Source organism: Thamnophis elegans, chromosome 5 (genome assembly GCF_009769535.1).
Source record: "Thamnophis elegans isolate rThaEle1 chromosome 5, rThaEle1.pri, whole genome shotgun sequence".
Lineage (NCBI taxonomy): Eukaryota > Metazoa > Chordata > Lepidosauria > Squamata > Colubridae > Thamnophis > Thamnophis elegans.
In genome coordinates, this window is record NC_045545.1 from 41259849 (window position 1) to 41272030 (window position 12182).

The 12182-nt window shown below is 35.9% G+C and overlaps 2 protein-coding genes across 2 annotated transcripts in view; one reads left to right on the top strand and one right to left on the bottom strand.

Annotated features, from left to right (window-relative positions):
• TESK2 (testis associated actin remodelling kinase 2) overlaps positions 1-4507 on the top strand; it is a 58656-nt gene extending 54149 nt beyond the window's left edge. Inside the window, 1 exon segment of the mRNA XM_032218443.1 lies at positions 2-4507. Coding sequence (XP_032074334.1) covers positions 2-393 — 392 coding nt within the window. The 3' untranslated portion in view covers positions 394-4507.
• Positions 2619-12152, bottom strand: TOE1 (target of EGR1, exonuclease). The gene is given in 9 exon segments (XM_032218439.1): positions 2619-7046; positions 7049-7409; positions 7940-8114; positions 8749-9008; positions 9915-10073; positions 10512-10608; positions 11232-11272; positions 11426-11546; positions 12072-12152. Coding segments are annotated over 8 exon segments (1539 nt in total). The 5' UTR covers positions 11537-11546; positions 12072-12152; the 3' UTR covers positions 2619-6711.
• Between the last annotated feature and the right edge of the window lie 30 nt (positions 12153-12182).

Here is a 12182-nt window from a genome sequence, read left to right on the forward strand (position 1 = left end):
TGACTGGAGCCTCTGAACAAAAATGGGTATCCTGTAAAATGTTCAGCTGAAGAGGCAGAACTTGGAAAGTCTGAGGGACAAGTGCTGCAAGAACACTCTGGCCAAATGGCTAATGTCTTAGTACACAATTTAGACTGCCCAGAAAATCAATTCCCAGAAATGTTCATGATCTATACCACCTCTGAAGAAATGGAGGTGGAAGATGAAACTCAAAGGAATATGCCTTCCACTAAATTGGATTCTTCTAAACGGTTGCTCAGTATTAATCTTTCCTCACAGCAAGGCAGAGACTCCACTTTCCTTGAAGTGGTGGATAGCGACACTTCAAATGTTTCTCTGCTGCCTTCAGACACACCAGCATCAATAAGTGGACAGCCGAAATGTGACATTTAAAAGCCAACCATTGGATGATTATGGTGATGATGATACACTCCTATTAACTACTCTGGTTTTAACTTCCTGTGTCAAATGTCTCTAAAGCAGTGTAGCAATGTAACCAATTCATTTGAAAATTCTAAAATGTATTATGAGAGATTGTATGCATGCAAGGATGTATGAAAGGAGTTCTCGGCATATCTCAGGAAGAAGCTAATATAGGAATAAGGTTTACTGTTGAATGCCTGATTTATGCAGAATCACAGTTATAGAGATAGTGGGATTATTGGCATCCTCTGCGTTTCTATTTGTGTTATTCATACTGTTTAGGTTCTGTTAAATGTTTTTAAGAACTTAGTATCTCCCCGAACCTTCAAAATCTTTGTCTCATTAGCAGTAAAATGCCAACAGCAATAAATATTTATATGGAATATATTAAAATAACAAGTACACTGGGGGGGGTGCAGATTGTCGTGAACCAGTCTTAATTATCCTGGCCAACCTTCAAAAGTATGAATTTTAAATCCCAGTATTTTGAACAATGTTGGAAAATTCTGGGAATTGAAGTTTATACTTTTGGAGGTTGCTTAAACTTAAGACAGTTGATTTAGACCTTACTGGACTACAACCACAACTATTCTGGCCATTAACAAGGGCTAATGAGTTGAAGTCCGTTATTACCACAGGTTACCCAAAGACTTGTACAAGATTTTCTGTCATGGGAGTTTCAGTTTCAAAAAAACAGCTACTTTGGAAGAAGCTCAATGTATCAAACCATTTCTACAATATTCAAAAAAATCTTGGTCTATGATTGGGAGAAATCGTTTTTGGATTGGGTTCATTTCCAGAATATCCTATTTTGGATCAAAATGTTCCAAAATAGAAGTGTTTTGCATGTACTTCCTCACTCTTGCTTTAATTGAACAGGAAGAATATGGCTCCGAATTCTCTAAACATTATTAAATAAGATGAGATTTGGCTACAATAACTTCCTTACCTTTTCCAGTCCAAACAGTGGAGGCATTGAGCATATTCCTACTTCAGGCATTCCTTATTAGTTGCTTGTCCAGTTTTATTTTCTGGAAAGGAAATTTTCCATCAGCTGTTTTACTGAAGGAACAACAGAGTTCCATTTCTGAATAAATTGTTCATAAAACAAAATGAAATGAATATTTTCATGTCTTCAGTAACCTCATTCCCTTTATTATAGAAGCATGAAATGTATCACCATCAAATGTTTGGCATGGAAGAACTCTCTTCAACATATTTTTAAATCCAGTTTTGCATGCATGTCTTCATTAGTGTACGTGCTTCATTCACACAGAAACGTGGTCTGTGTGCAATTTATATAAATTATGTAGATAGGTTGCTTGACATTTCTCAAATGGAAAGTGAATTTTAAAGTGAAGCTATAGAAATAGCATCTCTATATTAAGTCTCTTTGCACATCCAGACCAGCATAACATGCTCAGAATTTAAAAGGAATTAATACAGATTAGATATAAAGGATTAAAATCCCAAATCTTGCCTCTAGTTAGAATACATTTGAAATTAGTTCTGGTGAACATAGATTTCCTCATATTCATTTCTCATAACTAAGATCTAGAAAGGGCAAATCGTCACAAATATAAAGCATAAAAGCAGAGTCACAAATATTAGCAGACTGGGTTTGCAAGCTAATGTTTATTTATAGACATTCATGATAGCCTCAAGTTTCTTCAGCAGCTGGAGAACAAAATTGTCTTCTCAATTATTCATTTGAAAATTTCTAAAGTAGCACCATATTCCAGTTTAGTTATTTCCTCTTTCAGGATTAGTGATAAAGAATCCCAGTAATTATTATCAGGCTGCTTATTTAAACAGTTAAAAAATATAACCACTTAAACAGGTTTTGAATTTGGTAGCATTTTCTTCCACCCCATCCAAAGCAAATAATTCATGAATGTAACTTATCTCAGCTCTGGAAAGCACAAAGCATGCCATTGTATCTCAGAGGCCATTTTACTCCAGAAAGTATTCAATTTCTTTGCCTGCATTAATTTATAACTTCCTCTGCAAATTGTAGCCTTTCAGTCTCTCACTTTTACTGCTGTGAAAGCTAGATGGACAAATTACTTCTGTTTTGGTCACTCCCCCTCCCTCCCCCTTGTGTATTTCCTGGTTTTTTACAGACTCTAAAAAGTGGTATTTACTCTTGCAAGTGGGATGGTGGATTCCTATGCGGTTGCTCTGCCTTCTTAATAGAGTGTTAATGATAACCTAGTCCTTGATGCAAAAAGCAAGTCTTTCTAAACTGCAATTTGATAAAAGTTGGCTTCATCGGAGCTTGAGAAACAATAACTACAGCTATTGGATGGTTAAACATAAAGGTAACCTGTCCTTTTCTATAATATGTAAACACTGTTATTATCACATTCCTATGGAAGGCCAGCATTGCAGAGCGCTATGGGCCATCATCTATATTCTATACAGAATGTGGCCAAATGATGCATAATTTATACAAACACAATGATACTAGATCAGTTTTGCTTTTCAGCATATTTGATTTGCTAACAAAGATGCCTATTGCTTTTGATAAGCCACCTGAAACACTTCTAAGATCCTCAGTTTATTTTTAATTAATTTTGTCTAAATTACATTTATAAGCATATTAGAGGATATTCATGTGGCCAAATGAGAAAGACTGTGAATACATGTATGTAACAAATTGATATTCTGACTAGAAAAAAAGTGTACGATGGATTCTTGGTTGCTGCATCTTGTCCAAGAACACTGGTATTTCTTGCCAGTTTAACTAGACACTTGAATAATTCCTCTTTGCACTTAATGCTGTTGTTTATACTGCATGTCACTACAGTTCTATGCAAAAATACCTTTGAGGTAGCCAAATATTTGATTTAAGGTTTATAGATCTTTATAAGATCTATTTTCATATTTATGAAGGAATTTTATGTCTTAATATTTGCTGTCTGTAAATAGCTAAATTTTGTCATTAAAGCTAGGAAAAAATTGATAGCATGTGTATATAATTTAACACTGCCAGGAAAAGGATTTTTGAAAAAGCATTTTTCTAATACTTCAGATATTTATGAATGTTTAAGAAAACAAATCTTGATTTGTATGTGTTGATTCATGTCTGATTTCCCTCCACCCTAGAATTGCATAAACGTATGTTTCACTGGACTGAAAAAAGGAACCAAAGATAAATGTAGTTTAAAATATCTGCAAGTTTTCTTTGTCAGTTTTTGTAAACCATTCCCCAGTTCACTGTCAGAAGAAAATGAGATATGTGTAGAGAAAACAAAATTGATGACGCAAAGGAGCAATATAAATGGGAAACATTCATTCTGACTTAATATTCACACATTCCAGTATTTTGTAAAAGTGATATCGTTTTTTTCTGTTAAAGTAGATTCCAGAAGAGCTTGTCTCTCTCCAGAAATAATTCCTTATTGTGTTTCCCTTGTTTCAGATTTCCATTTTGTATTCACCCAGCAATTAATGATGGTGGTAGATTATCTGAACATTTGTTTCCAGACAAGACACATCATATTTCATAGTGTGTAAGCTGCAGTTACCTTATATTAAAAAACTAGTAACTGAAGCCAATGTCATGTTGGTAAGTTAAATGCTTTCATATAAACAAGTAACAAAACAGTGGACAATTGTCCTGTTGAGGTATTGCATTGTGAATTCCTTTACAATACAGATCAATGCTCTATTAATTTGCTTATTTCTACTTTCCACGTTATCTATCCATCTTGAAGTTTTCAAATTACCGTAATTGCATTTGCCAAGGACAGAATTACCAGTCAACTTCACTAAATGATTCAGGTTCTATTTTGAGCAAAAATTTCTCCCTACTCTTTAAGTTATTTGTCATACTTAACTGCCAAGCTCCTTCACAGAGGGACTCTGGCAGTGTACAATAAATCTACTCACTACTTTTAACCTACCAACCCCATTTCTATACCTCCTTAAAGGAAAAAAAAGTGAAAGATCTAAATGCTTTCATTTCCTTATACCAAAAACAGTTGTTGATTGTTTGTGTTGCGTTTTCTTATCTTTCGATTTCACATTAACAGTTATCCTTCAAATATGAAATATGTTTGCAATACAGATGAATACAAAATTATCGTTTCATTCAATTCCTTTTAAGTTTTTCCTAGAATAAAATATGTATTAATATTTATATAAAATGTGGGTACGATTGCTGCATTCACTTTATATTGATTTCAATTTTTGTCATTTTGCTGTCCATTCCCACATGCCAATAACATCTGGCTAGAGCTATCCAGTTAGCTTCAGCTTTCTTTTCCCTAACTTGATATTAATGACAAGCTTTAGCTACTTCATTGCTCTCCCCAGCATCAATTTTTAAAAAGTTGAACATTATTGACCCCACTAAAGTTGTTATCAATTAATGCTTTCCAACCAATATATCTGGAATAGATAAGTCTAATAAAAAAAAATCATTTTTTAGCTTCCAAGAGATCTCATTACTGTTTGTTGTGTGTAACTAGAATACAACTTTGATGATCTGTATTGCAAAAAGACTTGCAACAATAAATTAACAGATAAAAATCCTCCAGTCTGTCAAATACTTTGATACAAAAACTAAACATTATTTAATAAGGGAAAAATCCAATATTTTATTTCAACAAAATATTGATAATGGCAGAGAATAACAAGATATCCCTTTAATTATTATACTAGAATGGGACGGGGGGCCTATGGCCCCCAGATGTTTTTTTCCAAACAGTTTAGCTTAATTTGCATTAGGAAAATAAGACTGCAATAGAACTGGGGGTGGTGGTGTGGTCAAACAATTTGGCTTTAATTCCTTTTCCTTAACTTTTTGTTACCCCATCTTAAGGATTTAAAATAACTAAACAAGCAGTACAATATAAATCACATTTAAGGACAATCTAGAGGGCATGATTTGAAAAGGATATCCTGAAAGAGGAGAGACAACAAGCTGTTTGCTAATCACAAACTGTAATACAAGAAAAATCAGTTATGTTATGTTATGGTAGGCCAGATTCAGGTAGCTTTCTGAAGCCTTGAGAACTTGTATTGGATTTAGATGGCTACAATCTCCCTTTTGGGCTGCTATAAATATAGATGAATTTATATTTGGTACCCAACATTTGCATTCTCATTGTCCAAAACAAAAGTCCCACAAAATTCAGAAAGTTTGATTAGAGATTTCAGGTATGCATTCCATAGATTTTAGACAAACTCAGATATGTTGAAAAGAAAACTATCTCATTCTTGTCAGTAAAGAATACAATTCAATTAAGTGTTGGTGGGGAGCTTTCAGTGCAAATTTTCAAATACGTGTGGGAAAGTATTTTAATGCATCGTTTAGGTCCACATTCTACTATTAGTAAAAGACAAGCTTGTCTCCTGTGTAGTCTAAAAGCCAAATGATTCCTTATAATGGTGATTTACTAGCCATTTGTAAAACATGAAAATATTTTTGGTAAGAGTTTGGGGCTTAAATCTTCAAATGTAATAAAGAATGAGTTAAGCAAGAACTGAAATAATAACTGTTCCCAAGTATTCACAAGGTTTTAAAAGGTGGGTAATGCATCTTAATGCAAAAAGGGTTTTAAAAGGTGGATAATGCTCTTCTTACCTATTCTGGGCAGATTCTACAAGCTGGCATATCTGAAAAGCAGCTAATGCTGTTTTAGGCATTTGCTTAAAAACAAGTGCTAGTCTATAAATCAGAAAGCCCAATAAAGCAGGGATCTAGATTGCGTGGAGAGCTGTAATGATTTTACAACATCTGCTGAAGACATAGACGTTAAAGAGCAATGAATAGAGCCAAGTACCTGACTTTATGAACATTAGGATGATGGTGCAAGCTAATCCATGTAAAAAAGCTTTTCCGTAGTTCCCTTGGTTAAAAATAAAGCATTACTCTGAATGATTAAGACATTATTTTGGGGGGAAATTTTCAAGGCTGCTTGAAACCAGCTGTCTTCTCATAAATGCATTGCCATTCCCCAAGAGGCATTGTGTGAGCATGAACACACAAACAAAGCCTTGTAAAAGAAGTGCTGTCTTAAGCATTTGAAAAAAAATGCTTCATCTACAGTGTAAAGGTTCTATCCCCAATGGGAAAATTTAATACATAATTTTACAAACATTTAAAAATAATCCATAATCCATTCAGGCTGCTGCACATATTATATTACGTCTTTTTAATGTCTCTCTAGCAGCTCTGATTTGAGTATTGCGGCTTCAAGAAAAACAGTTTATAGCAATAGCATTTATCTGTGATCCTGAGCTGTATGGTATTACTTCTAACTACTGTCCCATAACATTTCATCTTTTGGTGTGGGCTTTGGAAGATTTAGAAAACAAACTTTTCACAATCTGGAGAGGCACAGACTTTCCACTAAGGTACAATTTGTTGTGGCACTCTGGTAACCAAGGCCCGTCATTTGAGTCGCTCTGTTTATTGAGCATTTGGATGTATGCTATTATGTAGCCTGTCATGAAGGCATCAAAGCCAGCCCGGTGAATACTCCCTTGTGAACAATTAGATGGTGCTACGTTATGTGTGACAGGTAAAGAGGTCACTGCAGAATCATTCTGTAACTGGGCTTTTGGCTCTGGGCCTTCGCTTCCTATTGCCTTTTCCTGCTGGAAATATTGACTGGTGAAGAAATTATACTCTCATTGTCTGTAGTACTGGCAGCATTGTTGGAAACTAGTTCTTGTTCCACATCCATTGAAGTCTCCCCATTACCAGACACTCTTTCTGCATCTGCACTATCTACAATAGGAGCAATCAAGTTACTAGGGCACGACTGTTTGGAAGGGGAACCTTTTTCCTTATCCCAAGCCAACTTCACATCATTCAGTTCAATTTTTGTTGACTCTGCTAAGTTCTTCCGCCGTTTCCATTTTTGTTTTCTTGTCTTCCGCTTCTCCTCTTTCTGATTCTCATCCTCGTTAATTATTAGATCGATATTGTGAGATTGTGTACAGTTCAACCCATCTGGGCACCAGCCATAAGCCTGTGAAGGAGAATGAGAACTATTAGGATAGATTTTAAAAATTCTGAGAATTTGCAATGATTGGAATCCAGTCAACCTTTCCTCCTAGACAGCAGTACTAGGCATAATCACTTTATATATATATATATATATGATTGGAATCCAGTCAACCTTTCCTCCTAGACAGCAGTACTAGGCATAATCACACACACACACACACACACACACACACATATATATATATATATATATATATATATATATATATATATATAATATATACATACACACACACACACACACACACACACACACATATATACACATACTATTTAATTAAAAGAAATCTGGATTCCTTGTAACATATTTCAATGGCCAAAATAACACCTGAAAGGCTGATCTAACAAGATAGACTTATTTTATCTGGGATAGCTTCTCCTCTTAGTCTGCATCTAACATTTGAGACACAAACTGTTATTTCCAATTTGGTTTTATAGACAATTTTTAAGATCCTAAAATGTAGATCAAAGACCCAATAAATAATACTTAACCGAAAATGGCTGGCAGATGACAATTTTGTTAGCAATGTCAGTTTGAGCCTGGCTGACATCAGCCAGAGAGCAAAACCGGTATTCAACATAGGCATCTATGCTGGCAGGATAGCTGCAGAATTCTATACTGAGATATGGTTTCTTGCAGTCTTTCAATCTGAAGTTTTCTCGTTTGCTGAAATTCAAGAGCAGTATAATAATAGCAAATATATGGGGATAATCGGTAATTTTTCAGGACTCACTTTTCTTTTACACAGTCATACAAAAGTTAAGAGAATTGAGAAAAAGAGGTCAACCAAAAGAAAAAGTTCCTATCATTCCTATTTCATTTTACCATGCTAAGCAAAATTATTCCTGTCTCCTTCTCATGTTTTCTAGGACACATGGAGAACATAGAAAGCAGATAGACATGCAATTCCTGCCATATTTTAGTGTTATTCTGAATCAGTAGAGTCACCAGAGCAGAGAGTCAATTTCATTTCAGAAGCGTAATAAAGCCATTGATAATCATAATGAATGGCTAGTTAATCTGATGTTTTTCCTCCCATATTTTCACAAAAGAAAAAAAGTTCTTAAAAGAAAGAGTTAAAAGCACTACATTCAATTTAAATATTTGCCCCCAACATATACATAAATGGAATGATCTATAAGATGCTTGAAAACTGACCAATCAGTATAAGGATAATTATTTTCTTAACCTTCAGACTACTTGGTCGTATGGCTATTGGAAGCTTTTTAAATATAAACAAAAAACAGGAGTAGAGCAATGCACCTCCAACATCTGTAAGGGTTTGTTAAATGATACATACCACTTCTTATAGGCATACTCTAGGTAAGAAGCTACAAAGCGTGCCTCAAATTCTGAGGCATATTTTGTGTCATAGATGCCAGCTGGGAACATCTCTGAAAGGTCAGCAGTGAAAGTGCCCAGATTGTCAGGTAAGTGGGCATAGAAGCACTGGTAGAGGAAAACTAAATCAATTAGGCCATTGTGCAGAATGATAGGTTTTCTTGCTCGAATTATTTCCAGGAAAAAAGTACGAATTGTCTGACTCCGATTTTCATTTCCCTGTGAGTAAATAAAATGGAAACAATGTTATTTAGGCACTTTCCACTATGGAAAGTCCTTTTCCGATAGTCCTTTAGATTTGGATAGACAAATGGGATGCCAGAAGTGATCCCTTCTAGACCTATTATCGAAAGAAAGTACAATCTAATCTAAAGTATTGCATAGGCCCATAATGGCAAACCTATGGCATGCGTGCCACAGGTGGCATGTGGAGCCAATGCTGAGGCCACTCCAGTTGGCCAGCTGATTTTCAGCCTTGATTTTCGGCCATTTTTCGCCCTCCGGAGGCTTTCTCCTGAGGGAGAAAAACAGCCCAATGGACAACCCAGAGGTCTGTTCCCGAACTTCCGATTTGCATGTTGGGCCATTTATCGCCCTCCCCAGGCTCTTAGAAAACCTGGAGTCTGGGGAGGGTGAAAAACGGACCTACCAGGTCCATTGGAAGTTGGAAAATGGGTTGTTTCTGGCCTCTGCAGGGTTTTCGGGGGAGGGGGGCGTTTTTGCCCTCCCCAGGCTCCAAGAAAGCAACGCACACATGTGCGGGGCAGGGTCACACACACATGCGCAGGCAGCACGGCGTGGGGGAACATTAAATTATGGGGGTGGGTATGTCTGTGCACGGGCATGCTTTTGGCACCCAAGGCAAAAAAAGGTTTGCCATTACTGACATAGGCGATGCTTACCATTTGCATAGATGTAAGTGTGCATCTATTATCATATGACAACTTTTAGTCAAAAAGCTTGGACCTGGGTTGGTTTCTAAACCTGATGTTGAGAATAAACTTTCACCAAATTATGGAACAAAATATTCTGTGAAATCTACTAGGTAAGAAGCCCAAACCCATTTCCCAGTTTCTTTCTTATATTTCCATCAGATTTAGTCCTTAAATTAAGGAATCCTTGTACCTTATCATTTCCCCTATGATAGGGAATGCCCTGAGAATACTGCTTGTTGAAGTCAAAGCCATGTTGCACCAGGAATTGGACTGACTGTGGTTCAATTATATAATCATCCATACATAGCAAGGTTAAGTTGTAGATCTGGGAAAGATATGTGTTCTCTGTCTGCAAAATAAAAGTCAATCCAATGAAACTGAAGACCATAATTACTATTGCGTTGGGAGTATGATCCGTCTCATACATACATTCGTATACATTTATATGACATGTACATATTGATTGTGCAGAGAGAATCTCAGTACTGATTTTAGCTACAGTAAGCAATCTTAATTGAGAAAGCTGAACACAGAATAAGATATTTGTTAGGTTTTTATATTTCTGCCTATTTCTTTTTGGACAATTGTTTTAAATTCGGGTTCTCTTTTATGTGAATACAATAATACCCCAACAATTCAAAAGTTTAATAAAATAATGCTAGCAACACCAGGCATCATATTTAAATTTCTAAGGTTTGCATTCAATATTTATTCTCCATCAGAGGTAGGATTCTCTTGTCCTCACAGAAATATCAACAGAGGGCTAGACACAAAAAGGGGACCAAACCTTGTCAGGAAGGTGTTTAAAACAAGCAACTCCAAGAGACAAAACAGAGCGTGTTTTAGCAGCATTGCAAACCGCTTTATATCGTTCTTCAATGCACCTGTGAGAAACAAAGCAATTTAATAAGACGCAAAGACAGAGAATTTAATCTGCAGAATGACTGAAAATCCCTGAAAATAGTATTGTCTATATTGGGTAGATCAGGGATGTCAAACTTGCATCATCACAGCGGTGTCATGTGACATATCGGGACTTTTTCTCCCTTTGCTAAATCGGTGTGGGTGTGGCCAGCGTGTGATGCATCCAGCCCGTGTGCCAGAAGTTTGACAGCCCTTGGCTAGATGGACCAATAATCTGATCATTATAAAACAGCTGCCAATATTCGGTATGATTTCTGATCTGATGACAGAATCTTGTCATTAACCTGAATTACATCCCCTAACTTTAAACATGACAAAGAACCTTCCCAATTCCAAAAGTATTAGACACATGTACTGATGCCTATAGCTAAAATACTCAGAAGGGCCAATTGCTTAAATAATCACATTTTAACCAAGTCATCAATTCCATCTAAAGCTTATAGCTATTGAATGCTTCTATCTAAAAATATGACAGGTATATTAGGTAAATATTGTGAATAAAATATTTGGCCCAACATTAAGGATTTGGCATCACCTTTACCATAATACTTTAGAAGAAAAAGAGTGGTAACACAGTACTTACTGATTCAGCAAATTCTTCCTTGTTCCAAGCCCACTAAGTTCCTATGGATAAAGATAACACTTTCAGTCTTCAGTAAAAGATGTAACTGCATAAAATAATTAGGAATAAATTTTATCTTACTCTCAGGAGTCTGATTGTAATTTCCCTTTTCTCTTGTTCCAAAGTTAAAACCAATAAAGAGCAATTTTACTCACTGTGTCAACAGCAATAAAGCTAGAAGTCTTGATAGCCAAAAGCATGGATGGCCAAAGCTCCTTGAAATTGTCATCCTGGACATCAATGACGGGCACCCTTAAAGAGGCCATTATAATACAGCTATTGAGAACAAAACACATATGATCAGTTATTTTAATAATCCAATTATTAATTTTTGTTTTGGCGAAACCATATTGAAAAAGTAAAATAAGCAAAAGGTTGCCAACTAGTCAACTTTAAAAACTGATACACTTTCTGTACCTACACTGTCTCTTTCATCAAAGCTCAAAAAAGTAAAGTTAACATGTCTGAATTGCAAAAACCCACACAACCTGCAGAAGATGGCAGAGATACAGAAAACTTTCTTTGCTGCCATCTACAGGTCGTCCGGATTTGTGCAGTATTGATATGGTAGCTCTAACAAAAAGATATTGCAATGGCCAATGTCTAAACGGGAGCAGTCTGCGTTCGGCAGAGCTATCTTCTCTGCATTTCTGGGTACTAAACTGCCTGGGGAATACCATATAGGAGAGAAAAATAAAAATAATCAAAATCCCGGAACTCACATTCAACTATATCAATCCCTGGAAGTTTTTAATTTTCTATTATCTTTAAAAGCTTAATAAACTCGTCTGCCGCAGATACCTTAAACTTCCGGCGCGTTGTGAATTTAGGGGTCCTTCCCCTGCTGATGGCGCATATATGTAGCTGTCTATTTTAAGCGCCTTTCGTGGGATACTAGCGCAGTTATATAAG